Genomic DNA, 27800 nt, shown 5'->3' with positions numbered 1-27800 from the left:
AACATAAAGGAAATAAGTATTACTTTTCTTCATTTTCAGGCTGTCTGCAGCAGGGGGCACAGCTTCTATTAGGCCCTTCCTTCGCCTGGATCCCAATCTCTTCTTCCGCTAACACCTAAGAAGTGGTCCTGCATAGCGCTTTTGCGTAGTTGCTTAGGAGCGGCTTTTAAACCTACCTTGTTTTGCATTTGTGTTCATTTTTCGTTCTTGTTCCCTTGTTTTTAATCGCTGGCCCTCACTTGCACTATAAAAGGTTTCTTCACCGCTGTTTGGCGGGCCCCTTTCACCGGGACGCGGAGGCTCTTCTGGCGGCCATCTTGGGTGTGTATTGGGTGTGACTCGGACGCCTGGCGGCGCCATTTTGGAGTCTCGACGGGCTAGTCGTCACAAGGACGCTAGACGTCTATATAAGGGGGTCATGATGACGCGCAGCGGTCTCGCGCAGCGGGGTCGCCGGAGTTACGCCAGAGTTCAGCCCGTCTGCGCCCGTCCGCGCTGAGGACGCGCCTGAGGAAGTGCTGCATGTGAAGGGGCAGGTAAAGCTTATGTATACCCTGCAGGATTTACTGGCTTTGAAACCCCGGTCATCGCCTTGCCATCATCGCTTTTCGCCCAATGGTCTACTCTGCTCCTTAGAATGTCACATCTGTAAGGCCAGTTGGTCGGCTCTTGACCCTAATAATGAGGTTAATCATACCCCTCATGCTCCGCCCAATACACGTCCATTGGGAAGTGGGTTCCTAGTTAACGCGAGATCATTGATCAGAAATAACATTGCGTTCTTTGATTTTGTGACTGCTAGGGATCCGTCTTGGGTGTTTATAACTGAAACATGGGCATCGGAGTCTTCAGGGCATGATCTATTGTTGGCTATCCTGGAAGGCTATGCACTGCATAGACTGGATAGAACTAGATGTAGAGGGGGAGGGCTGGCTATTCTTTTTAAAAGCTCATTCACTTGTAGTATCAAGGCCCTATCCGAGCCTTCGGATTCCTTTGAAGCCCTGTATTTCTCGATCTCTGGTTCCCCGTCACTATCCTTCACAGGCATCCTCATCTATAGACCTCCGGGACCCAGATCCAATTTTAGTGGGGAATTGTTCAGAATGTTGGAACCCTATTTTGGTAGGTCTTCCTCCACTATACTCGGGGACTTAAATTTCCACCTAGAAGATATGGGGTCTAAGGATACTCATGCCCTGGTGTACTCGCTTAACGCATGCGGCTTCACTCAACTGGTCAGTACTTCTACTCATCAAGCTGGCCATATCCTAGATGGGGTATTTTCCAGTGACCTGAGATTGTCAGTTGGTCTCCCTATTCGTCTATCCTGGTCTGACCATTTGGCAGTACCCCTGGAACTAACATCTTCCTTAGCTTGTGCGCCCAGAAGGAATCCCTGCAATAAACAACTTAAAAGGAACTTCAGGAATATTACCAATGATTCCCTCTCTCCTTTTATAGGGGATGGGTCGTCTTTCCCTCTCGGGGAAGTGGAGGAAGCGGCACAAGTACTTGCTAATTCCATTACTAGAGCGGTTGATGCATTAGCTCCCGCTTCTCTCCGATATTCAGCAAGGCGCAACCCCTCTGCCCCTTGGTTCTCTGAGACACTAAGACTTATGAGGCAGAACTGTAGGAGACAGGAGAGAAGTTGGAGAAAATCTTGGGATCCTATTGAAGGCAAGGCACATAAGCGCCTGCTGCGAGAATATAAGGCTACACTAACAAAGGAAAAGCAGGAGTTTTTCACCAATCTCACTGCCTCCCTTTCTTCACCCAGGGAGCTATTTAAAATTGTGGAGTCCCTTTGTTCTCTTCAAATGCCCGACCCAGTGGTGGGGTCTCAAGTGCTCTGTAATAAAATCTCAGACTTCTTCCATAATAAAATCGAGGACATATATACTGCCCTGGAAGCTCAGAGGAGTGCCTTGGACCCCCAACTACCCCTGGCTTTGGTAAATCAGGAAGTTCGGACCTTGGATCCCCCTAAGACTCTCTCCTGCTTCCCACTGTTATCTTCTGAGGCGATGGATCTTCTCTTGAGTAAAATAAAATCGGCCTCCCCTCTAGATCCTTGTCCTCTGACAGTGCTGAAAGCATGCAGAGATACCTTGCTACCCCCCTTGATGGAGGTGATGAACGGCGCCTTAACACAGGGGGTCTTTCCGACAATATGGAAAAAGCCAATTGTGAAGCCCTTGCTTAAGAAGCCTACTCTTGATCCTGAAATACTTAAAAACTTCCGTCCCATTTCCTTGCTCCCTGCACCTGCGAAAATGCTGGAGCTCCACCTGAATCATCATTTGTCGGCCTTCCTAGATGCTTCTGGATATCTAGATGACTCCCAGCATGGCTTTAGGAGGTGCCATAGCACCGAATCGGCGCTTACTATGGTGACAAATAATATCCGAATGAAGGTGGATCAGGGTCAGACCACTGTCTTGGTCCTTTTAGATCTCACGGCGGCATTCGATACCCTCTCTCCCTCGACTTTAACATCACGTCTGAGGGAGCTGGGGGTTGGGGGCACTGCCTTGAGTCTTCTGTCCTCCTTTTTAGTCCAAAGGGAGCAGAGGGTCAAGCTTGGTGACTTTCTTTCCCCTGCTAAAGTCGTGCAATGTGGGGTCCCACAGGGGTCGGCTCTGAGTCCGACCCTGTTTAATATCTATGTGGCCCCTCTGGCAAGGCTAGTGAAATCGCAGGGGATGGAAGTTGTGTCATACGCTGATGACACCCAAATTATGGTGTCCCTGGCCCACTCGAAGGATCTATCGGCGTTCAACTTTAGGAGCTGCATGCAAGCAGTCTCCGAATGGATGATCCATAATTCCTTGAAGTTGAACGGTGATAAGACCGAAGTCCTGATTTTTGGGAAGGATCAGGATTGTTGGTCTAATGAGTGGTGGCCCCCCTCTTTGGGTACCTGCCCTATTCCATCCCACTCGGCCAGGAACTTGGGTGTCATATTTGACACCTCACTGTCTATGACTCTCCAGGTGAATAGAACAGTCGCCACCTGCTGGGGGGTCATCAAGATTCTTAGGAGAATCGTATACTATCTTTCCCCTCAGTCACGTATGCAGATCGTGGTGGCACTGGTCGGATCTAGACTAGACTATTGTAACACTCTTTATGCGGAAATTAACAAGGGCCTTATTCAGCGCCTCCAGGTGGTGCAAAATGCTGCTGCCAGATTTGTCTTAGCGGCACCTATTGATTCATCGGCCACCTTAGCAGGGAAAAGCCTACACTGGCTCCCTATCCAGTATAGGATCTCCTTCAAAATGCTAATTTTGGTGTTTGGAGCTTTAAGGGCTACTCCCTCTAATGCTCTGGGTTCTCTTTTAACTCGGTATTTACCCAGCAGATCTCTTCGTTCTGCAGAGATGAACCTACTGGTAGTCCCCCGCTTCAAGAAAGTTAGATGGGGAAGTAGGGCTTTCTCCAACGTGGCTCCTCGGTTGTGGAACGCCCTTCCACTAGAGATGAAAGTTCTACCTTCCATGATTCTTTTTAAGAAAGCACTTAAAACATGGTATTTTGCTAAAGTTTATCAATAAGCAACTGTTACTCATTTTGCTGATTGTATCTCGGTTAGGCGCCTTGACGCCCATTGGGCTAAGTTGCGCGGTATAAGTCTGATTTCATTTCATTTCATTTCATTTCATGGTCTGCCTCTGGCAGCTGCTGCTTTTATCCTTCCCTGCTGCCGCCATTAGTTACAGTGCTCTGGAGGGTAGTTGTTTGCAGTTCAACAATAATATACAATGCAAAACTGTGCAGCAGAGCATTGCTGTATTGTGCAATGCAACAGTCCTATACAATGCTGGAATCTTATACAATACTATGCAATGCAGGAACACTATCAAAAGTACTACTATTGATCCAGATATATGCCTATTATTAATCCATGCACTTATCATTTATCTATGCACTGTCACCCACCAATTATCTGTGCGCTTAGTCCCTCATTCAGTTATCTAACCATTATGCTTAGAGCCCTACGTTGGCTGCCCATCCGAAAGAGAGCGCTCTTCAAACTGCTCTGTCTGACCTACAAACCTCCGTTGGGTCCAAAATATTTACAGGATTGACTCACTATGTAACTCCCGAACAGGAATGTAAGATCTACAAATCAACTTATTTTTTGTCCACAATGCATCCACACAGCTAAACATTCTTCAGCCTTCTCTTACCTCGGCCAGTGCCACTGGAATAGACTCCCCCTGTTCACCCGTGCATGTACCAGTCGGACCGGTTTGAAGAAACACCTCAAAACCTGGTTGTTCTAATATTGGTTCTGTTTGTTTCATCTACCTACTTGCCACAGTGCCAAGATGTCCCTCCAGGGCCAAGATGTGCACTATACCAAGAACCAAATAACATAACATTCTCTCATCCATCTAAATGCTGACCCATTCACACACTCTCATAGTCATTCACTCAACCATAAGAAACCCTCTCACTTGAAATAGGAAAGACCTGCTAATTCTTACCTGAACAGGGAGGCAAGACATTGCACCGATTTGTAGTAATCGAGGTTTTTTTATGTAACGTTTGTTTTGCACTGAAAACTATTTAAAGAAATCAAGGAACATTAGCCACATTTTTTTCCAACCTATAAATGCTTTCACAGCATTCTTTCTTTGGAATCTATGCCTCTAATGCAAGTTGAGCTTTGGGGTTTATTTCATTGCAACCTTGAGTCTAAAATCAAAACCTTTCCAGTAATGCATTCAAATTCTATAATGTGTTTTGCCTTTGCAGCAACGAGTGCCTCTGTGGAAGAAGTGTGAAGGGGTTTTGTGTTGCTGTAAGTTATTTGGGAAATAATCCATCTACTTGTCCAAAGTACAACATAGTCAAGAGAACATGCTATCTTGTCATTTAGAACAAAACATGTCTCCCATGTGACTCCTGCCATGTTGTAGATGTTCTGAACACCCAGGATTGGTGTGAAACACCTAGTTCACGGCGATCTGTTCTGGGACAGTCGGAATTTGCTGTGTCCAACTGTGTCAATTGTACCGTGGACTTCCAACCTTGGACTATAAACACATTTTAGTGCTTGGCTCTCAGGAGAGTGAGGCAAAGAAATGCAGGACTGATTCGAAGAGGTGCTATTGGTTAGAAATTAAAACCTCAAAAAAGCACAGAAATAACACTCAATATATCAATGTCCAGTAGGCATGGAAGAGACTAATGGAAATTCTGAACTTATTTGAAGCTTCATGCTCAGTGGTCAACTGGGTTAAATCTATTATAGTCCGATTTAAGGGGAAGCACTGGCAACAAAATAGGCATCTAAATTACATGTTCATATAGTTCCATAATTGACTTGGTATGCATACTAGCATTGACCTTAAGTTGTGCTGAGATCTTAATATGGTTCCTCTACTGGATACAATCCAGTGGAACCTATGGAGGAGATGTGTGAGCTCTCTTCTGATAACCATCATTGGAACAGCTGCCTTTTTAGGTCTCGCCTAGGTAGCTCATGCGCTGTCTCTTCGAGACCTAAAGTAATCTATATGTTGAGTGAAACTCCGCCTATTGGCGGCTAATATGTCCTGCTGCTTACCATGTGTTTAACGTTGGCATACCTTTTGTTTTCTGGTTTTTAACTGGCTGTTGATCGGATACTGACTTCCGTTTAGTCCGGAAGCAGTAACACCCAAGTACGGTTTTCATTTGCTTTTCTGTTTGATGTGTGCTTCAGGGGAACTTTGTTTTACGTTTTTGGCAGCCCAGCATGCTGATTTGCAGTTAATGGGTTCGCTTTCTGGCCGCTTCATTTACGGTTTATTTTTTTCATGGCTTTGTACGTGATGCTAGGGACCGTCTTTTTTTGTTTTTTAAATAAAACAGTTTGCGCTTTTCAGAAACGCTACAGTATACGTTTCTAGACTCTTCCCTTCTATCCGTCTTATTTTTTCGTGTCTTTGTATGCTATGCTAGGGACTGTCTTTTTTTGTTTTTTTAAATGAAACATAGTTTGCGCTTTTCAGAAACGCAGGACTGATTCGAAGAGGTGCTATTGGTTAGAAATTAAAACCTCAAAAAAGCACAGAAATAACACTCAATATATCAATGTCCAGTAGGCATGGAAGAGACTAATGGAAATTCTGAACTTATTTGAAGCTTCATGCTCAGTGGTCAACTGGGTTAAATCTATTATAGTCCGATTTAAGGGGAAGCACTGGCAACAAAATAGGCATCTAAATTACATGTTCATATAGTTCCATAATTGACTTGGTATGCATACTAGCATTGACCTTAAGTTGTGCTGAGATCTTAATATGGTTCCTCTACTGGATACAATCCAGTGGAACCTATGGAGGAGATGTGTGAGCTCTCTTCTGATAACCATCATTGGAACGGCTGCCTTTTTAGGTCTCGCCTAGGTAGCTCATGCGCTGTCTCTTCGAGACCTAAAGTAATCTATATGTTGAGTGAAACTCCGCCTATTGGCGGCTAATATGTCCTGCTGCTTACCATGTGTTTAACGTTGGCATTCCTTTTGTTTTCTGGTTTTTAACTGGCTGTTGATCAGATACTGACTTCCGTTTAGTCCGGAAGCAGTAACGCCCAAGTACGGTTTTCATTTTCTTTTCTGTTTGATGTGTGCTTCAGGGGAACTTTGTTTTACGTTTTTGGCAGCCCAGCATGCTGATTTGCAGTTAATGGGTTCGCTTTCTGGCCGCTTCATTTACGGTTTATTTTTTTTCATGGCTTTGTACGTGATGCTAGGGACCGTCTTTTTTTGTTTTTTAAATAAAATAAAAGTTTGCGCTTTTCAGAAACGCTACAGTATACGTTTCTAGACTCTTCCCTTCTATCCGTCTTATTTTTTCGTGTCTTTGTATGCTATGCTAGGGACTGTCTTTTTTTGTTTTTTTAAATGAAACATAGTTTGCGCTTTTCAGAAACGCTACAGTATACATGTTTCTAGACTCTTCTCCTCCATCCTTTGTCTCAGCTCTGGCTCCCCCTCTCTTTCATTTAGCCAGCAGGCTGCAGCCTGAGCCATCGTTGCAGAAGAGCAGTGGAGCCAGGCGGATGAAGGAGGGCTCTGCTAGGGTGAAAACACAGCAAGACGTTAGGGAGCTCATCGCTGCCTAACACTTACCTGCTGGCTTACTGCACTGCGATCTCCAGCTTGAGACGACATGGGCTGCTGCCATGCAAAAGCATGCTAAAATTAGGCTGCCTAATCCGACAGGCACACCTACATTTACAGAGCCAGGCTCAAAGGGGATCTACCAGTACTTTAAAGATTAGCACAAAGAGAAGGGCTTCACATTTTATTGTACAACTCTCTGCTTGCCCACAACAATACAAAGTGAATCCCTCAGAAGTGTTGCATAACATCACGAAAGAGCACTTTGTTACTTGCTTAATTACTGTGCACGGGCGCCATGCTTTCTTTTAACGTGGCACCCTCTTCTATATTTACAACACAGGCGCTGCACTTTGTTTCAGCACGCCGCCCATTTTTATGTTTAAAAAATAAACAATACCTTTAAGTCTTGTTAAATACTTGGGAGAAACTTTAATTGCTAGTGAGGTGTCCGTGAATATACTTTAATCGTGGCTGCCGTTTCAGGAGCGCCTTGCTTAGTTGAACCTTCATCTAAGTTGGTGAAGGTTGTTTATGTAAGTAAGTGTAAATGCTTTAATGTACACTAGAATTGCTACAAAGCTCATTTAAAGAAAAAAAATCATTCAGTAGCGGTAGTACATTTGCCAACGTGAAAAAGTTCGCTTTATTTTTCCCCGGAAATGGCATGCTAAACCCTGTAGTTCCACCCGCGATTTGGTTTCATCCTGTCGAATGTTCTGCTTCCCTTGGGTGTTGCTGCGCGTTCTCAGTGGTTGTCTGTACTCCGGGTTCTTAAAGGAGGCAAACTAGACTTTTCTGCACTAGGGAAAGTAAAACAAGTGATTATTTTTTTTATCATTAGCAGTGTTTATTGTTTATACCAGCACGGAGGAGGGTAATGAGGGACTTCAAACGGTATGAGCTCTGGACATTTTTTTTTTTTGTAGCAAGGGCTCAAATGATATTTTCAGTCATGCCGGCCCATTTAAAGCACTGATTTTAACACTCCTAAAGGGGGGGAGCTTTGATTTTCATGTATTCTGGGCCGGCGATATGCACCCCCCCCACACTGCATGCCATGGGCACCGTGAAGCTGCTCCGGCAAACACAGCAGCTACTTTTCACATTAAGCAGGTACTCAGTGCAAACCAGTCTCCTGCATTCCCTTCTAGCCTAGAGCTTCTGTTGCAGTCTTGATGGGTGTCAATAAACGAGGCAGCAGCTTTGTAAGAAGGGAAGTTATTTATGGATTCTTCAGGGCCTGGCATCGCTGTTACTATGAACAGGATGGAGGCACCGCCCGCTGCGCAGCTCTAGGCACACAAGTACATGAATTAAGAATCTCTTGTCCGGGATGGGGGCAGCTTGTGCCTGGCTGTCAACTTATTTCAAAGCTGGAATGGACAGCCGAGCACGGACTGAAAACAGCCTCCACAGCCCGCTGTCCTGGTAGGCTAAGACAGCGCTAAAAACAGAACACAAAGGAAGAGCTGTAAGAACAATCTAGCACAAGTGAGGCTTGCACCAGTCGTTTTTTAGACGCATTTTACAGTGCTGGGCTTGCATCATAACAAAGAGGTGTATAAAAACAATGGAGCACAGCTTTTGGGTCGGTAATGTTATGCTTTATTTGTACTTGTTTGTTCTGACAGCATCTGCTTTTTTTGTGGGGTTTTTCTCGGGTGATTTTTAATGTGTTTCCCATCAATTGTCTACCTGGAAAGGAAGTTGCACACTGCAGAATTGGAAAGCTCGACCAAGCGCTGAATAGATTTTGGGGAGGTTCATAGTAGGTGCCATGTTGAAATTCGCATGAAATAGTGAATGAGGTTAACATGGGAAGCAAGTTGCGTCATTGTTCGTCCATAAAGTTTGTGCAAAAAAGTCTTATTGCCACAATTCATTTGAGCATCGAGGTTCAGATGGTAAGGCCCACGATGTAAATTTGGGGGTGTGGATGAGGCCTCCCCGGCAGGCTGGCTCTCCGGGGCTGGGAGCCCCCTCAGGCCTGAAGAGCGAGCAAAACAAGCATTTGCTATGCAATAGGTCTCACATTTACGCGAGTTTGAGCTATTGGCATTGTAAATGACAATGCCTTTTATTTATGTTTTGGTTTTTAAAACATAAATCTAAGGCATTACCATTTACAATGCCAATAACTCAAACTAACGTAAATGCGAGACCTATTGCATTGTAAATACTTGTTTCAAATGGTTGCGCTCCTAAACCACTGTCCAATTTGACATTATACGATCCCTAAATGGTTCCTCAGTACGACTCAGGAGTGCTCCCATTGTTTATGGAGGTGTAAACTGAAACACTTGGTTTTTAACAAATGTAGTCAATCCACTTACAATAGAGGTTTTGGTAAGGCTGATCTCCGCCATTGCTAACTGAGAACCAAACTGACAGTCATAAGCGACTGGCATTTTGTAAGCAAGGAGAGCCTCGCTGTTCGACTTAAACTAGACGTATTTGAGGGTCCTGTCCTACTAGGTTCAGCCAATGTTTTGCAAATGTTTTTGCTTTAAAATGGGAAAGTAATTTGATCACACAACAAAATACTATGCACAAAATTACAAATATAATACAATTTTTAGCGGGATTAACAAAACGGAACCCTTGCTAAAAGGGACTGGCAGAACAAAAGGATGTAAATTCCTACCCAAGAAATAAATCACGTGGAGCAACTAACCCGAAAACAAGTTGTTTACATTATCTCTGCGGTACCAAGTGACGGTTTGTGCAGACTTGTCCTGACGTTAAAAAACAGCCATGGCCCATAAAAGCGAATTGCCACAATGTATTGCATTTCTATGGTGAAAACCAGGCCTATAGTTTTTTGTCAGATGAACTGTATCATTTCTACCGCCATTTGTAATAAATAAAGGGCGCAACCTTAACTAGATTTCACGGATATTTTAAAAAAGTATACATGTTAAACAACATTATGCCCACATTTTAAAAAGGATCCAGCTCCGAGATTGGAAGGAATCTTCTGCAAAATGAAGAAATCATAGTGTTTTGTGGTGACATGCTCTAGTTTTTTCCTGGTTATAAACGTTTGCACTTGTTTGTTCTAGGTCAGCGAAGCAAAGCAGAAAATACTGGGCCAGGCAGGCTCGTCAAAGAGGTAATATGATTTTGGTTTATTTTATTTGTAGTTCTCAACATTGAGGATGATGCACACAAACTAGGCCTTAAACCACAATAAAAATGACCCGAATTAGCTAATCAGATAGTTCAAAAAAGTGACCCACATTTGCAAATCGGGACAGTTTTATACTTGTAAAGATGCTCTTCATAGGTACGGAAACTGCATGCATTTGTACTTGGGAGACTGCAAGGAGATGAGTTTGCTGCAAGCAATATTTATAGTATCTAGGAAATCAACAGTAAAACCTTGCCAACAGACCATAACATAGGTACACAAGCAGCCAAAATGCTGGTCTACTTGTTGTCCTGTCAGATCAGCACTTATGGCCCTACAGGCCAGTCTCACTCAATGTCCTTTCCGAGCGTAGTCACCTTGAAAACAGCCCCCAGCTCCGATCTGTTTTTTTTGCTGTCTGCCTCCACTCACCATGGTTTGGGTTCCATAGGAGTGTTAGACCTGGCTTTTGCAGTGGGTTTATCCACAGTTTTTTTGCTTTTGGGCCTCCTGTTTTTGCTGGTTTTAGGACTCTGGGCACTTTACCACTGCTGATCAGTGCTAAAGTGCATATACTCTCTATATAAATTGTTATTATGGATTGGTGTTTCCCTGATTGGCTTATTTGATTTACTACTAAGTCCCTGGCACTGCGCACTGTGTGCGCCCAGGACCTGTAAATCAAATGCTGCTAGTGGGCCCGAGGCACTCATTGTGCCACCCACACAAGCAGCCTTGCAAAAAGTTCTCAGACCTGCCACTGCAGTCTCTACGCGCAATGTTTTCTGCCATGTCGACCTGGCAAGTGCTCCCACTTTACAGGCCCTAACCTTCCCTTTTATCACATGTGAGTCACCCATAAGGTAGGCTCATGGTACCCCTGTGGGAAGAGTGCAGTGTATGTGAAAGGTTGGACATATCCTGGTGTGTGTGACATTTCCTGATAGTGAACTACAGTGTAATTCGTTTTTTAGGTCTCGCTGAGCCCAGCGCATGCGCTGCCTCGGAGAGACATTTTGTATGTGCGCTTTTTTTAAGTGCTGCTTGCTGGCCTAGCGCTTGCGTGCATGTGAGCGTGCACGCGCGCAGCCGCCATGCGCTAGGCCAGCCAGCAGCACTCAGGAGAGCGTCATCGCGATCACTTTCGCTCTCACAGCGATCGTGATCGCGATGACGTTCTAATCACTGCACCCGCGCTTTAATTTTAACATTAAAAGTAAAGCGCGGGTGCCGCTATTATACCTAAAGTAATAGAAAAAACATCTATTTCTTTACCTTTGGTATAATTGCGGCATCCGCGCTTTACTTTTAATGTTAAAAGTAAAGCACGGGTGCCGCGGTTGCCTGGTTATGATTAGATACTCTGCGTGGGTCACCTTTTTGCCAAAATGCATCGTGTTTGCGCGGGTGCCACGGCTGCCTGGTTATGATTAGATACTCTGTGTGGGTCATCTTTTTGCCAAAATTCATCGTGGTTGATAGTTCACCTAAGTGAAAATTCATCATTGTTTTTTCACCTAAACGTGGTAGCTCTGGGCTCTAGGTCTGACCGGCATATATGTAGTCAGCTCAACCTAGCTTGGAACAACTCCTATGAGTCCTTCCAGGGCAAGCACGAACGCTATTGCGTTTAAAAAAAAAAAATTTTAACTGTGCTTTTGAAGATCAGGTATCTCCTTCAAAGTAACCACAGAGTAAACAGGTACCGTTGAGCCACCACACTTGGGTTCTTGTGAAAGAACGTACTGCGGCATCCCTGTAAAAGCACAGATTAAAAGGCGTGCAGAACCAGACAGCCAGGCTGAGTCTCTGCCTAAGATGGCGTGTCCATACAGCCTCCCTGCAAGCTGCCTGTGCAGTCTAGACTCAAACTTCAAGCCCACGTGCGAAGCCTAGTGTGGCAGGGCCCGACCCATTAACAGAGGAATTCTTTTCCCTGTTTCTCCACTACCACCTCCCCTTGCCACCACAGGTACTGGGATCGACCAACATCATACATGTACCAAGGGTCGGGCAGCATTCACATGGAAGGAAACCCATCACAGCGCTAGGCCCGAGCATCCGGAATGGGCCCAGTTCAGACCTGAGAAGGTAATCCCTGTGTTTCAGAAAACCTACGAAAAGAAGCTTGGTTGAGCCTTCCGGCAGAATAGATGCTAGAGCACGCGCTATGTTGATATCTGGTGTCCTCTCTGGCCCTTACAACAGTACCTCAGTCTGCACCTTCACATAAACAACTGCAAAGTCACAGAGCAAACACCAAGGTTACCCCTTTCATGCCAGCAGACCCAGAGGTGGCAAGCCACACTGAACAGGAAAGCGAAAGAGGGTATCGCACTCATACTGTTGCACGATTTAGCTGCAGGCGAGCTAGGCCGCAAAGAAAAAAAGCATTTGCAATGCAATAGGTCTCGCATTTACGCAAGTTTTAGCTATTGGCATTGTGAATGATAATGCCTTTTGTTTTGTTTATGTCTTCAAAACAAAAATAAAAGGCATTGTTGTTTGCAATGTCAATAGCTCAAACTCGCGTAAATGCGAGACCTATTGCATTGCAAATGCTTGTTTACTATGGAAAGGCTGTCTGTCGCATAGGATAGAATGGGAGTTTATTTAGAACATCTTATAAGATTAACTTCCCATTGGGACAATATAGAAGGATGGAGTTTAGTATGCCTGAACTCAGAATATAAAAATTAATCTTTTAGTAAAGAGGATTTTTATATTGTGTTTGAAAATACCACTTATAGAAAGGTTTTTTTTCTTGCTTAGCCATTATGTGTGCCTTTGCCTGTTTGTGTATTGATTGTCTGGCTTTGAAGTGACAGGGTCTGGGGATGTGCATTCACTGTAGACAGCGACTGGGGGGTTGAGGTGTGTCCTGCTTTTCCTGGAGGCGTCAGGGTTGGGCTGAATAGACTTGTACTGCATTTAGAGTAGCGGGATGAGATTTCCTTGCAACTGAATCGACCTGGTCTGCCGTACACAATGCTGTCTCCACCTTCTGCCTGGAAGCTTGACCAGGGAGGACAGAATTTGTTTTGACTGAGGACTGAGCCTCTCTGCGACAAGAGAACAAAGAGAACTTGAGTATAAATATTGGGGCCCAGAACTAGAAAATACTTCTGGACTCAAGAGGAATATCTGCCAAGGAGAAGAGCTGGGAAAGCTGAAGGAGAAGTACTGCCCCTTTGCTGTGTGCTGTCTGGGGTTGGCCTGCATTGGCTGTTTCTGCCAAGGAGAGGACAATGGCTTTGCTGTGTCTCCTGCTTGAAGAAGAACTCCAAGGTCTTGGCAGTAGAGTTTGCCTACTGTTCTGAAGCCTCAGGGACACAAAGACTTCACCACCAGCTCCCCTGAACTTCCTTCTTAGGAGTTCTGACATGGCAAGAGGTGCCTGTTCCTGTGTTGGGCCTCTGGAGTTTGTTCCTGCTGCTGGGAACTGGGAAAAGAGAAGCAACTAAAGAAGCATGACGCATCCTTATATTATTCTGACGCATCACCACTGTGCCACTGAAGAAACTGACGCAGCGCTTGCATCGCCTGGAAAAATCCCTGCACGCCGAATCTTGAGCACCGAGCTCCAAAGTCTGAGATGACCGCACCGATTCTGAAGCAGGCCCTGCTGTGCAGCTGCAAGAACCGACACATCATGGGACCGCAGTTGGAGAGATCAATGCAGCGTCGTTGCTGCTGCCACATCGAGAACCGACGCATCCCCAAATCCCAAGCATTGCACCAGGGCGCCAAGTCTACAACAACGTCTGCGCTGCAGTAAGAAATTGGCGCATCACCTCCCCGCACAGTAAGAAAATTACGCATCACCTCCTCTTCAGAAAGGAACTCACTCATCCCCTCCCCTGCGTGGCAGTAAGGAACCAATGCATCACCTCCACTGGGGCAAGGAACCGACACATCACCTTCCCTGGACTTAAGGAACAGACTCATCACCTTCCCTGCGGCTGTTTTTGTTTATGATTTTGACCCAGCCAAGGTACTTTGTGTTGAAAGTGTTGCATCTATAGTTTGCCATGGACAGAACTGTTTTTCCCTTTTAACAGTCATTCCTTGATAACTGTATGTTGGATTTTTGTAATTTTGGTCTAGTTTGGTTGAGATAAAAATAACTTATTTTTCTAAACTGGTGTGTTGTCCATTTGTTCACTGTAGTACTGCATGTGTGCACAAATGCTTTACACACTGCCTCTAATATAAGCCTGTCTGTTTTGTGCCAAGCTACCAAGGGGGTGAGCAGGGGTTGTCTAAGGGTGTAACTCCCTTAACCTGACTAGAAGCAAGGGTCCCTACTTATGCAAAGGTGCAAACTATTGCCAACTAGAGACCCCCTTTTCTAACAAGGAGACTCTGAGAAATTGAAGGCTTGGCTAAGGTAATGCTTGTCAGCCACTAACACCTACAAAAGACTAGTTAAAGAAGGCTTCTCATACATTCATATGGGAGGTTTATGCCTGAAAATTGTTTTCACTTCTGCCGACAATGAGCGCAATTGACACAACTTCTTTGATTTCCGGGCAACCAGCCAGCTGGACAGTGACCCACCCTTGGATATGAACTCTGTAGAAATCTGAAACTGAGGGATGTCCTCCAGAGTCATAAGTAGGCCTGGGTGGGGTTTGCAGAGTTCTCCTACGCGGAACTCCGCCAAGTGACAAAAAACTCCGCCAAGCTATGTGGAGTTCTGTGAGCGGAAGAGTGGGTTACCTCGAGCCATTCGCACTGATTTTTAGTGCTGGGTGTTTGTCCCTCTATGGGAGCACAGGCTGGATAAACAGACACGGAGGCTGTTTGTATTTCTTAATGCTGACGGTTTTATTAAGGTTATTGAAGTGTCCAGATGTAGGTGAGGTGTCGGTTTTCCGTCCCTCAGGTTTTGCTCCTCAGGCTTCACTGGTCTTGCGTCCTTCGTCTCGCCTTCACTCTCTCTCTTCAGTGGTCTTCCCGGAGGCTCAAGATTAGAGAGAGAAAGGAGCAGTCAGTCACTGTTTGTGGGGGCTCAGAGAAAAGTGCACCCTTCACCTCACCTGTCCGGTGCCGCAAGTCAAATTAAAGAAGGAAGTGGAATATTACCAAACAAAGGAAAAGGAAACACAAGAAACCAAAAATAGAAATAAGAAGGACAAAACCTGGAATGCTTCTTCACAGGATAGCCGGATATGGCAATTGGGGATCCTGCTTCCAGAATCAACAGCTCCCCTTGTTTGACAATAGGGATGTGCGTCAGCCCCTCTGTTGTGGGTCTCAAGGTAGTATACCACCGGGTCTCAGGGAAAGAGTGTTAGGCGGGTGACCAGCGTTTCATGCACAGTGCTCGTGATTGGGCTCTTGTTCCCTTCCCGCTACCCTCGGTCCCTTCTCCCTGCTCTCCCCTCCCATTGTCACTCACCAGCTCTGCCGCAACGATCTCCTGCATCCTCCGGAGGATACCACCACCACTCCTCACTCCACCGCTCGTCGTCCTTGAATTCAACGTCCTTGTCTCTGGTTCTGCCTCTTGAGTCTTCCACCCGATCTGCTCCTCTCTCGTGCTCTCTGTCCTCTCTCCTCTCTCCGTACAGTCCTTTTTCTCTTCTGGGGTCAGCTCCGCCTCCTACCGCCGCGTTATACCAGTGTCTTTCCCCCTGTGTAAACACATGATATGGGGGCGGGGCTATCTTCCCGTTTTGCCTGATGTCATTGTTCCGAATCCGGGTCCCACTCTGCTGTTGGTCGTTGGATTGAACAATGTCATCCGGAGGGGTAGGTGTATCCCGGGGTGGGTTGGGGCCCTCTCACACCTGTGCTGTAAAATCAGCGTGAACAGCATCCTCCATAGTGCAAGAGGGCGCTGCTTCTCTCTGCCACTCGAGTAGAAGTTCTACTCAAGCTGTAGCTTCCTCAAGGGGAACGGAATGTTTCTCAACGCGAGAGATTGCGACCATCAGCGACTGCCCGCGTTGAGAAATCTCGCAGGCAAATGGTCTAGCATTAGATTTTCCTCGCTCGCACCCGCCAACTTACCGTTGGCAAGCGTGAGCGAGAAAAAAACTCCTCTCCACGGTTAGTGCGAAAAACTCCTCGAACAGAGAGGAGTTCACCACCCAGGCCTAGTTATAAGTTGTTTGTTGCGGATTCTGACATACTCACCCGTCAGCCACTTCAGTCACAGCCTAACATAGGCTGCAATTCCTTACCCCATCTGTCGCCTCCTAACTACTGCCATATCGAATCACTTCATCATGGAGCATGTATTGGAGCAATTTGTAATGATTGGCAGAGTATCAACCTTAAACAAAGAGTACACTCTATAAAGGAATTGGCAATCTCTTCTGTCTCTGAAAATACCAAGTGTAACATCTGTACAATGTTGTGTACTAACCTTAAATTGAAAGAAGGAAGCAAATGCATTCGAAAAATAAAGAAAAATATTTTCTTTTTCTGAATCTGTGGCTTTCAATTCACTCCAAATTAAGGGTACAAGATCAGCTTCTAAATTGAGTTCAGCCTGGGTTCATGGCTAACAGGTCTTGACAGCCTTGAAACTGAAAAAACTATTCCACTTTCTATAGAAGTGTTCTTGAGCACACCTTCACCAGTGAAACCTTATCTCTTCTTGCATTTGAAAAGATGAAGTTGCTGTGAAGTACGGTGTATCCTTCAAGTGTATGGCTCTCCACATTTTACCACCAGACCCTCTTCCTTCATCCTTCGCACAATATTCCTTACATCACTTCGAACCTTGCATTATAAAATGTATGACAGAATTTTTCTGCTGCTAAACTACTGCCAGCATCCTAGAGAAGCTTTATGAATCCCTGAGTTTAGTGAACACTTATTAGAAATGCATATTTCCAGTGTCTCAGTGTAAGCAATTGGGTTACTGGGGGAGGGGTTGAACCCCTTAGTAAGCAGAAACCACAATTCTTCTCAGAGTGAAGTCACAAGCAAACCCTAAATTAGCCTGTGCTCAAACCTCTGATATCTTGGAACAGAGCAGTCAGGCTTAACTCGAAGGCAATGTGTAAAGTATTTGTGCAATGCTTAATACCAGTAACACAATAAAAACACACCACAAAAGTAGCCCACAAGAAAAATAGAGTAATGTTTAATAAATAAAACAAAACCAAAATGACAAAAATCCAATCAGTAGAACCAGAGATATTAAATGGTAAGGATTTGAGTAAAAATAGCTCCAAAGGGAGTAAAGTGCAAACTGTGGCTGTCATAAGTTCAGGCCGACCGCTTTGGAGCACAGGCCGGCTACAAGGACCCAGTTAAGCCCGCTCAACAAAGTATGTTCACTCCTGGTTTGTGGAGCATTGTGTGGATCCATGTCAAAGATGCGTTGCGCAGCTGAAGCAATGTGTCCATTCCGAGATGCAGCGAGGCTGTGGTGCGAAATCCTGTTGCATCATTGCTTAAAATCCGGAATTCGCATCGCAAGCCCTCGTCGACAGAAGTTTGGGATGTGCCGTACAGTTGGGGTGATGTGTCGGTTCCGAGGGGCTGTGATGCGGAGTCCGGCATCATTGTCGAAGCCGCTGTCGATGAGAGATGCATGGATCTGCATCAAGGCATTTCCACTCAGTAGCATATCCGAATGTGATGTGGGTTGCAGTGGCAATGCGGGTCTTTGCGATGGGCCCAATCCATGCAGCAGTGGAGATGCGTCGGGTCTGCTCGGAGTTGAACTGCGCAGCAGAGGTGATGCGTTGGTTCTGCTGGATCCACAGAGGCAGGCAAAGCACCTTAAGCCCACTTCCAAGGGTCAAGTACTTGTGTGGCACCACTTGGTAGGGTATACTCAGATGGCAGAGTTCAGGTGCAAGGTTGTTTGAAGCCTGTTGTTTTCCTGTGGCTTCAGGCCAGGAGGCCAGCAAACTGGCCCTTGAAATCACTCTGGGTTCTGGGTTCAAGTGATGTAAGTCCAGCCATGCTCACACAGGCAGGAGGGCACCCAGCAGCAGATCAGGACAGCAAAGCACAGTACAGCAGGGCAGTAGTCCAGCCAAGTGGCAGTCCTTCAAAAGCACAGCAGTCCTTTCTGGCAGAGTATCCGCAAGTCCAGAAGTGTACTGAAGAGGTGGTCCACTATTTATACTCAGTTGTGCCTTTGAGGTGGGGAGCAGCTTCCAGAGGCATGCGTTGAAGTGCACAGGTGTCCTGCTTTCATGGCCCTGGCTCCAGACTAGCTAGAGGGGGTTTGCAACCCATTGTGTGTAGACAGTACACAGCCTATTAAAGTGTAAGTGGGGTTGGGCCAAGCTCCTCCCTCCCATCCTGCTAGTGATGTCCCATCCAGTCACACGTAAGCTCCCCATTGTGTGTGGCTGTCTTGGAGGAAAATGCAAAGCCTAACTGTCCGTTAAACCCAGTCATTGACCCCTGTAGGCTGCCAGCACCAAGTGGCTTTGGTAAGAAAATGCCAACTTTCTATAAGTCGCATTTTCAGACTTGCAATTCAAAATCCAACTTAACCATAAATTAGGATTTCGAATTGTGATTCCAGAAACACCAAACTGATTACCTATTTCCATTTGAATATTGCACTCATAAAATGTAATGAGGTAATTCCAATGTTACCCTATGGGAGAGATAGGCCTTCCACTAGTGAAAAAAGAATGTAAGAGTTTTTCACTACCAAGACATGTAAAACTTAAAAGTAAATGTCCTACTTTTTAAATACACCGCACCCTGCCTTCCGGCCTGTCCAGGATCTAACTTACGGGTGGCTTATATGCAGTACAAAGGAAGGTTTGGGCCTGCTAAAATGTCTACTTTGCTAGGTTGAAACGGCAGTTTAAAAATTGCACACACAGACTGTAATGGCAGGCCTGAGACATGTTTAAAGTGCTATTTAATGGGATGACAAAATCAGTGCTGCATGTCCACTAGTAGCATTTAATGTACAGGCCCTGTGCCAAGGTAGTACCACTTTACTAGGGACTTGCCAGTGAATTAAATATAAAAATTGGTTATAAGCCAATTCTACTATGTTTTAAGGAGAAAGAGCACCAGCCCTTTAGCACTGCTTAGCAGTGGTAAAGTGCACAGAGTCCTTAAGCAACAAAACTGGATTCAACGAAAATGGATGAGTGAAGGCTAAAAGTCTGGGAATGACCCTGCAGAAAGGGCCATGTCCAACACTCGGCATCAGTTGGATTATGGGACACAGCACAAGTGCACTTTTGTTCATAATGATGTGCAGGTTATAAACAGGATGGAACATTTTGACAAACACTTCATAACATCACATTTTAATAGGTGAAAAGGTACCAGAGGTACTGTAAGCATATCTGCATATTCTCTAAATGTAAATACAGAGGTACATTTAATGTACTGCCGCTTTTTACAAATACTAAACTTACTCCATTAAAGGCTTACTAATGCAAGAAGTGCTGGAGATGCCCTTTTAAATTTATCATAATTTGCCACACAATTTATAATCTAACTTCTACTCCATAATTTTTTTTTATTGTAACCTAAACTTTCTGGCTGAAATGGATCAATAATTAAAGTTGCTGCCCACATGATACATTACTTTGCAAGCCACTTTATGAAAGTTAACTGGTGCCTTCAGTTTTAGTTTACTTTAGGTACCCGTTTAAGGAGATGATACTGCTGCCAGATTGAGTACATTTTTGGTGGATTAGGGGAAAGGCTTTTTTTCTACAGCAGGTAAAAAAAAACGTTTTCTCCCTATACGTAATTCATATAGGGCGGTTGGAATGATTACTTCCTCGTCATGATTTATTCATTATCATCACAAATTTCTATTCACCTGGCAGACCCTGCTCTCAAAGCTGCATTATCTCAACCGGGAAATTAAACCTTGGAAGAATAACAATTTCGTTTGTATCTTTGTATGGTAGCAAGTCTTAAATCCCAAAGTGCATCTTATAATTGAGACATACAAAATAGAGTATACTGTTCACAAAGCCATTTTGATGGATAGAGGTGCAGAATAATTGAAGTATAAATTAACTGTCCCTGTCACATAATTCAGTCAACCCTGCCACACAATTTGATCCTAATGTGCTGCATAATTCCTGTGGCTTTTCCTATAGTGTATGGCAAGAACCCGGATCAATCTGTGATGAAGAGTGCTTCTACTCTTGCATTATTTTTGCTGGACTTGGCAATATTTTTGCTTTCAGAAAGAAAGTGAGGTCCGGTCACTTGGCTTATTCTAGTAGTGTGTGAAAACTGACGACATTTTGAATCACAAGAAAAATCTTTGGTATCAAAAAGAAACTGCATTCATCAGTAATTTATGCTGCCTAAATTGTCATGCGTGAGCTGTAACATTCATGCCAGTGTTTGGACAATTTAGTCCTCTTGTCACCGCTCTGTTTTTCTAGTATGCTTGCTCAGCGTGATAGACTGCTTTTTTTATTTCAGGAAGAAACAAAGCTCAAGCTTGAAAGATGTACCCAGCAGCTCAGGAAAGAGAGTAGTAAGTTGCTTTTTCTGTAACATGTGATAAATATAGGATAAATTCCCTCTTGCCATACCTTATATTTCTATGGCAAGTCAGAGGAGCTCCATGACCATATAGAGAAACAAGCCGAAGGCAGAGTTTCTTTATAATGTCATGGAAACTTGAGGTGACTTGCAGTATCCTGATAAAGTATGGCGTGGGTACTTTCTACCTTTCAATGCATGGCCACAGCCTCACTCTTTCTACAAAACTCTTAAATCCTTTGTGTTGCTATTTCATGTAAGGGTCAAGATATTTGTTAACATAAAGAATAACATTAGAATCTTGCGTACATAATTAGATGCATCAAAAAGCAGTTCGACATTTGTTGCAAAAAGATAACGAAGTCAGTTTAATATGACAGATTTTTTTTAACCATTTACTCAGAATGTGCAGCGAGATTATATCTTTCCTATGATAACCTAAAGCGTAGAAATTTAAACCAGTCTCCTTTATGCTTAGCATTATACATTTGGAAAAACAGCTGCAGGAAAAGCCATGATTTGGTTTCATTTTTGAACCTGTATCTTTAATTATGCTCTGTGACCTGCCTTTTCATTTGACCGCAGACAATGGCTGCAGGCATTGTCATCAGAATTCAACCGTAATAAGTTATTACAGTTTAGCGGCTATATCATTCCTTTATTACAGGCAACTAGGTGCATTACATGTCACCTGTAATAAGGAATTTGTGTTTTAATGGGATTTCTGGCTCTCTTTATTAACCCCTTCGCTGCGGCGGAAATTCCGCCGCAGCGCTGGGGGGTGCGGGAGGGGCAGCGCGGTGGTGCGGTGCTCATGACGGAGCCACTCCGTCATGAGCCACGGTTGGGCTGTGCTCATGACGGAGTGGTTCCGTCATGACTCCGCCCACGGCGCTAATCGCCCGCACAGGCGGGGAATTAGCGCCGCGTGGGCGGCGCGGCCGCCAACGGCCGCAGCATGATGGAACCACTCCGTCATGAGCACACGGCAACCGTGGCTCATGACGGCGTGGTTCCGTCATGAGCACGGAACGAGTTAAAGGATAATCATACCTGTTTGTGGGTGAAGAACATTTATTTTTTCTTGTTTAATGTAGCGGATTATGTTTTTATAATGTTTTTCTCCATTAATCTTAACGTACAGGTAAAATTTAAATTCTGTTTGAGGTATCTCTACAATACCGGTAGACTGCAATGGGTAAAACACGACATGTTGTCTTTAAAAGAATCATTAACAGGTATTTGAAGGCTAACAACGGTGACTTGTTAGATGACCATAGGAAAGCTTCTAGATGAGTGGTGACATGAATTAAGGAAAATCTTGTGGGTGACATGGGATAGCTAACGGAGCGGAGGTTATCTGGGCGTAGAAATCTGTGGCGGAAGTGGTGAGAATGGAAAGGTACAGGTTTAGGTGTAAAAATCAAGCCTGACGTGGCTAGAGACCCCACCTGTCCTCAATGAGCCATGAAGTGTTAGTCCAAACCAAAGTCTGAGTTGACAATTAAGGTGAAAAAGATGCGATAAGGTAAGACTACGGGCTAATATAGCAAGTTTTACGGTAAAAAAAAAAACCTATTATTTGACTGGGACGTATTAGGAAAGTATAACTTTAGTGCTTTGAGGGCTTAACATCAGGAGTAAGTATGTCACAGCCACAACATCCGGAATCACTACATCGCTAGTAAGTTTTTGCCACACTTTCATTGGAGTCACGTGTCATTACCTCTATCTGTCTATATGTATGTATGGACATTAAAAAATCTTATTAGCCATATTCATTAAATATATTAAAGAGCCAGGGGTTCCACTCTATGGTGTTAGATCAGGTTTCCATTGAAAATGCATTTTTTTTGTTCTCTTAATATCGTTTGTATCATTCAAAGAATCTGCACTATACTCTCCAAAAAGGGTCATCTAGTTTTGGTTAGGCATGGCAAGTTTAGTGCAGAACCACAAAAAAGGGTGTCAAAAAAGTATCTTTTCCTATTGTAGCTCTGATAGGAATGATTGCTATCCACTAAAGAAAACCACTTTGGCCGCAATTCCACAAAGCTTGGTATAAAAGTAGATTTTTACTCAAGGCAGTGCCTTCTCTTTGTTTAGTGTATGTTCCTTCAGCATCTTTTGAGAAATATGGGTTTTAAAAACAATTTGAGGTGTGGTTGAAAGGGTTTAAAAGTTAGATCTCAGAACTGTTAGTCTGCCAATTGTCCACAAATGTGGATTCATAAGCAATCTGTTGACTACATTTAAAAAAACAATTGGACAAGGGATTTTTTTTCTCCTGTTGTCCATTTTGGGTCCATGGATGCAAAAGAGAAAAATCTGTTGCGGCCATGATCACAGAATAGGCCTGTCCACCCTTCCTAGAATAAATTAAAGGAAGTATGTTATGTTACAGATATTTGTAGATCTTACTTACACCATAAGGTTTCATAGTGCTAAATAGCCAAAGGGAACATAACTGAAAGACCTGCTGCATAGAGAGAATGCACTAGTTGTGAGCTTGTTGAAATAGCTAGGTCTTGAGTGCCTGTCTGAACTTTATATAATTTAAAGCCATCCGTGTACTGATAGGAAGTAAGTTCCAGATCTAAGGGGCCAAGGCAGAGAATCTGGAACCACTGATACTTTCTTTTTGGACTTTGGTAAGGAAAAGAGATTCTGAAAGGATGATCGTAGTGCCATATTCAGGGTGTATTTCATAAGTCTGGAGTGCTCAGCAAGGGCTTTAAAGATTATACACCCTGTTTTGAAGATAATCTTTTGCTCCATGAGGAGCCAATGCAGGTCTCTCAGTAGGGGGGTAATGTGAGAGTGTTTAGGCTGTTCATATGTCAGACGTTCTGCATGGTTCTGAACAATTTGGAGCCTTGACAGTAAAGCCTTAGGGAGTCCAAAGTAAAAAGAATTAGCGTAGTCAAGACGGGATATAACCAATGCTATCACTACGTGAATCAAAGCGTAAAAGGTGAGACCGTTAGCTATTTTTTTCATCCTATGAAGAGATAAGAAGCAGGAAGAAATTACTGCTCCTAACTGATGTTTCAAGTATAACTCCTCGTCAGTTACGACTCCAAGATTTTTACAAATTTATTATTTTAGAAGCGGTGGGAGACCTTTTAATAGCACAATTTACTTTTTGTGATGACTACCTCAGTTTTATTCGCTTAGAGTTTAAGATGGTTGCTATTCATCCAGTCATGGATGAAATGCATAGTGTTTTGAAGGTTTTCCTTAGGCAACAAGGAGTCTTCTATCCAGAAAAGTACCTGCAGGTCATTTGCATAATTGTAGATTGTACAGTTTGTTTTTAAAACACCTGGATGTGTGGGTGGATATATATATTGAAAAGATGTGATGAAAGGGAGGAACCTAGAGCTACTCTAGAGTCTAGATGAGCTCCTGTTGCTAGGGGTAAGCCATGCTGACTGGGGTTGTTCCTTCAAGAATGATTTGATCCAGTCTTGTGCAGAGCAGCAGAGTTCCGCAACTTTGACTTGGTCCACCAGGAGATTATACTGTGCCCTATGAATTTCCTAACAGTTTTGCCAGCAGTAGAGAAATCAGCTGATAGCTTTTCAGCAAGAAAGGAGCCTCACCAGACTTCTTATGAACTGCGATGACCACAGCATCTTTGAAGGAGCTAGGTACACATATTTGAGAAAAGGAGGAGTTCAAGAGAGACCGAGCAAGATCCAGGATACTAGAAAAAGCTATTTTAAGAACCTTGGAGGACAAGGATCTTTTGGTGAGCCTGACTTTTCCTTGAACAGGAGGAGTCCAATGAGGCGTTCATTGCTAATGGGGAGAAGGTAGCTAGAATGGTGGGGTTCCTATCATCCGGTTTGACGCAATGTCTGTTCTTACTGACCGGCATATTGTCTTTTATGGTTTTATTCTTGTTGATGAAAAAGGCATTCAATAAGTTGCAAAAGTTCTGGGAGGGAGGGTCAGTACTTTTAGGACTATTAAAGAATTCAACACTGCTGCCCCAGCCTTCAGATCAAGAAGTCTAGTTTCCTTGTTTGGAATAATGATTTTTATTCTTATTGGTGGTAGATTTAGTGATCCAATGGATATACATAGCGTTTCACATACAATAATTTTTTTAGAATATCATTGAGATTTTTAGATGATTGACAGTATAAAGAACTCATTGAAGTCTGTGATTTCCTTATTGAGGGATGTCTGGGATGGGAATCGACTAGTGGTACGTGCATGTCCACGTTATCAAGGCGCCGCCCTTTTGAAAGAGTAGATCCTCTAGGAAGTTCCAGGGTTCGTTGGTAACTATGAGGCCCTGGAGGCTGCATTGGCTCTTTCAAATTCAGGTGTAATGGCACCTTGGAGTAGTGTTTTGACTTGTATTTTCTTTAGATCTGAAAGGGAATCAACACCTTCCACCTGTGTTAATGCTTGCGAAATATTCAAATCTCCCAGGAGTGGTGGTGCAGAGAGGGTGGACATTGCCTGCTCGTCAGAGTACGATAACCCCATTTGCTCGGTCGTCTTAGACACCCTGAATTAGTTTTTAGAGTTATTGGTGAGGAAAAAATGAAAAATGATTATTCCCCCAACTATATGCTGCTTAGTAACAGCAAGCCACTAAAGGTGAGGGAGATGGAGACCGCTTTCACATCCTTCTATATTTTTATTGAAGGGCAAGTGAAAGTACTGTTGCTTTGCTTCGGGTAACGCCTAACCTTAAAGAAGACCCTCACCTACTATGTTGTGGCATGCTTGATCATAGGGTCTCACCCATGTGTTGGGGTAGGCTCAATCATTAAAAGATGACCTCTTGTGACAGAGGGAGGAATACGAGTAAAAATGCTAGGGGTGCCCCCAGATAATATGAAACCCACTGACACGATTAATAATTGTGTCGTTCTATGCAACGGACTGGCATAGGTTGTCTCTTATAATATAATTAGCATGGTGTGTGAAATTTGCGTAAACATTTCCGCCGAAAGTGCATAACTTAGCAAAATGCATTTTGATGGTATCTGGAGTAATTTTTCTGTATGAGGTTATACCTCCCACAAGAAAGCGATGTGTGATACCGGTAGGAGATTGGTTCACAGAAAAAATGTTCGGACGTTTTCTACACAAACCAGTCTCCTGCAGAACAAAATGCGGCATTATGGATAATGGCGAAAGCTTCCTACATTTCACACAACACGAAATTCAGGAATTGTGCAAGATTATGCTGATGTAACAAAGATGTTACATATTCAGAGATGCCTTGCTTTGCAGTTAACTGTTTATTTCAAGCTCTGGGTCGGTATACTTCAAAGACTATTGGGGATTGGCAAAGCTTAATACGTTAATTCTGTTTCTTTCTCTTTTTTTGTTAGCCAAGCAACTATCGAGAACATCTTTTTTCTGATACCAACTATGACACTGCAAGCAACTGTAGTGAAAAGAGTTGGGTTTCGGAACAAAAAATAAAGTTATCAAAATCTGCTGATTATACCAGAAAAAAGCCAAGGACTAGAGGTAGGATGAAAGGTAAGAAGAGGGCAGTATTGTTTGTGGTACTGCCTGGGCTCCAGAAGCACCTGAAACAATGTTTTTGAGCATTGTACCATGGAATGGGGGTGGGACCCGGAGGAGCATGTAATATTCAATTTCTTGCCTGACCAATTGTAAAGCTCTCTGCTACCCTACTAGGGTCAAGTCCAGGCTATATACAACCGTATAAATAAATAAACATGTGGAGTAAATGATTACACTCCTAGTGCCATGGGATAAATTGGATTAGAACATTTGAATGTTGGGAGCTCTGTTGAAGACAATGGAGTGGCTCCAGGCTTATATTGGCTGATTTGAGCCCGGAGCTTCAACATTTCAATGTTTGTCTTCCTGTTTCTCCCTTTTTAATTTAGAACATTCTACCGTAAGTGGGTGAAAGGTTCTAATAGCCTTATAGCCCTTCTGCCTCGGGCTATACTGGCTGTTAAATGCCCTCACCCTCGTTAAAGGCCCTGAACCCAATTTATAGCTTGAGGCTCAAGCCTATGACTCTGGTTCAGGGCCTTTAACACATGTTAGAGCCCTCTGCAGTGGGCTATAATGTTATATTCTGTGGACTATGCACTTAAAAATAGGTTTCTTGGATGCCGTATCCGTTTCAAACAAACAAAACCTAGATTGTTACTGGGAGCCCTTTTTGCCCTAGTGCAACGAAAGTCTCTAAATGTTGGCGCTGTCTATTGGGACAACTAGATGAATATTTAGGTCCTCAATTAGGGACTGGTGGATGAAGAGCATTTGGAAAAAAAATCCAGATGCCCAACCATGGTTTGTTTGCAGTGCTGAAGCCTCAGCTAGCTCTGCCGCTGGGAACCTTTAGCTGGAGGCCCGTCCACAGGAGGGTTACTGGTTGCACAGCGAGGGAAAGCCTTTCCGATGTAGAACAAACTTTCTGAACAAACACCCCCACCCCCGCTCTGTCATTGGCTTTGATTCTTTTTTTATTTATTTTTTTATAGATTTTCAGAAACCCATCCTCTTTGTGGTTGTTAAAGAAAATAGAAAAATCTGCAGCGGTGTACTTTTATCTTCTTTACTGAATCTGCTCCAGCTGTATCATCGGGAGCATGTAATGCACACAGATCCACACAGTCAGTGGTGATCTCTAGGTATTGCAGGTGGTCACCGCTGGGTTGATGAGGCAATGTCTTCCCTTCGAGTGGGTTGATGAGGGCAAGATTTCCGCTCAGAGTTGACGGATGACCTGCCAAGGGTGTAAAGGACCCCTCTATTATGATCAGAATCACTGGAGTAGTTTTTGTCTAGGGTACAGTAGTCTGTTCTTATAAGTCCCTGCATTAATCACTAACCAAGCCTGTTTGCTAGATACAAAGAGGCGGGCGTTTTTGCTTTTTTTATACATTGTTAATAAAAATGGCCTAGGCCTGTTGCTCCTGCAGATGCTTCTTGTTTTTGTTTCAGATTCGCTAACAATTTCTGCCCTCCCTAATAACGGTTTTCATTGGGCGATTTAACATTCAAAGTTGATAGAGAAGCAGGCATGAGTTTACCAGTGCTATTGAAGGCACAGTTTGCCCCAAAGAA

General features: G+C 43.9%; 1 protein-coding gene across 6 annotated transcripts in view; it reads left to right on the top strand.

Moving 5' to 3' along the window:
- Positions 1-27800, top strand: part of SYCP2L (synaptonemal complex protein 2 like) — a 1177754-nt gene that overhangs the window by 789455 nt on the left and 360499 nt on the right. For 5 of the 6 annotated variants that reach the window (XM_085606974.1, XM_085606975.1, XM_085606972.1 and 2 more), the window contains exons 24-26: positions 10189-10238; positions 20655-20709; positions 26078-26231. In XM_085606974.1, the coding sequence (XP_085463100.1) occupies positions 10189-10238; positions 20655-20709; positions 26078-26231 (259 nt within the window). The remainder of the gene's footprint in view (positions 1-10188; positions 10239-20654; positions 20710-26077; positions 26232-27800) is intronic. The other variant, XM_085606977.1, reaches the window with a different exon arrangement.

The sequence above is a fragment of the Triturus cristatus genome, chromosome 5_2 (assembly GCF_964204655.1).
Source record: "Triturus cristatus chromosome 5_2, aTriCri1.1, whole genome shotgun sequence".
Classification (NCBI taxonomy): Eukaryota; Metazoa; Chordata; class Amphibia; order Caudata; family Salamandridae; genus Triturus; species Triturus cristatus.
This window is presented reverse-complemented; position numbering and strand designations above follow the sequence as displayed.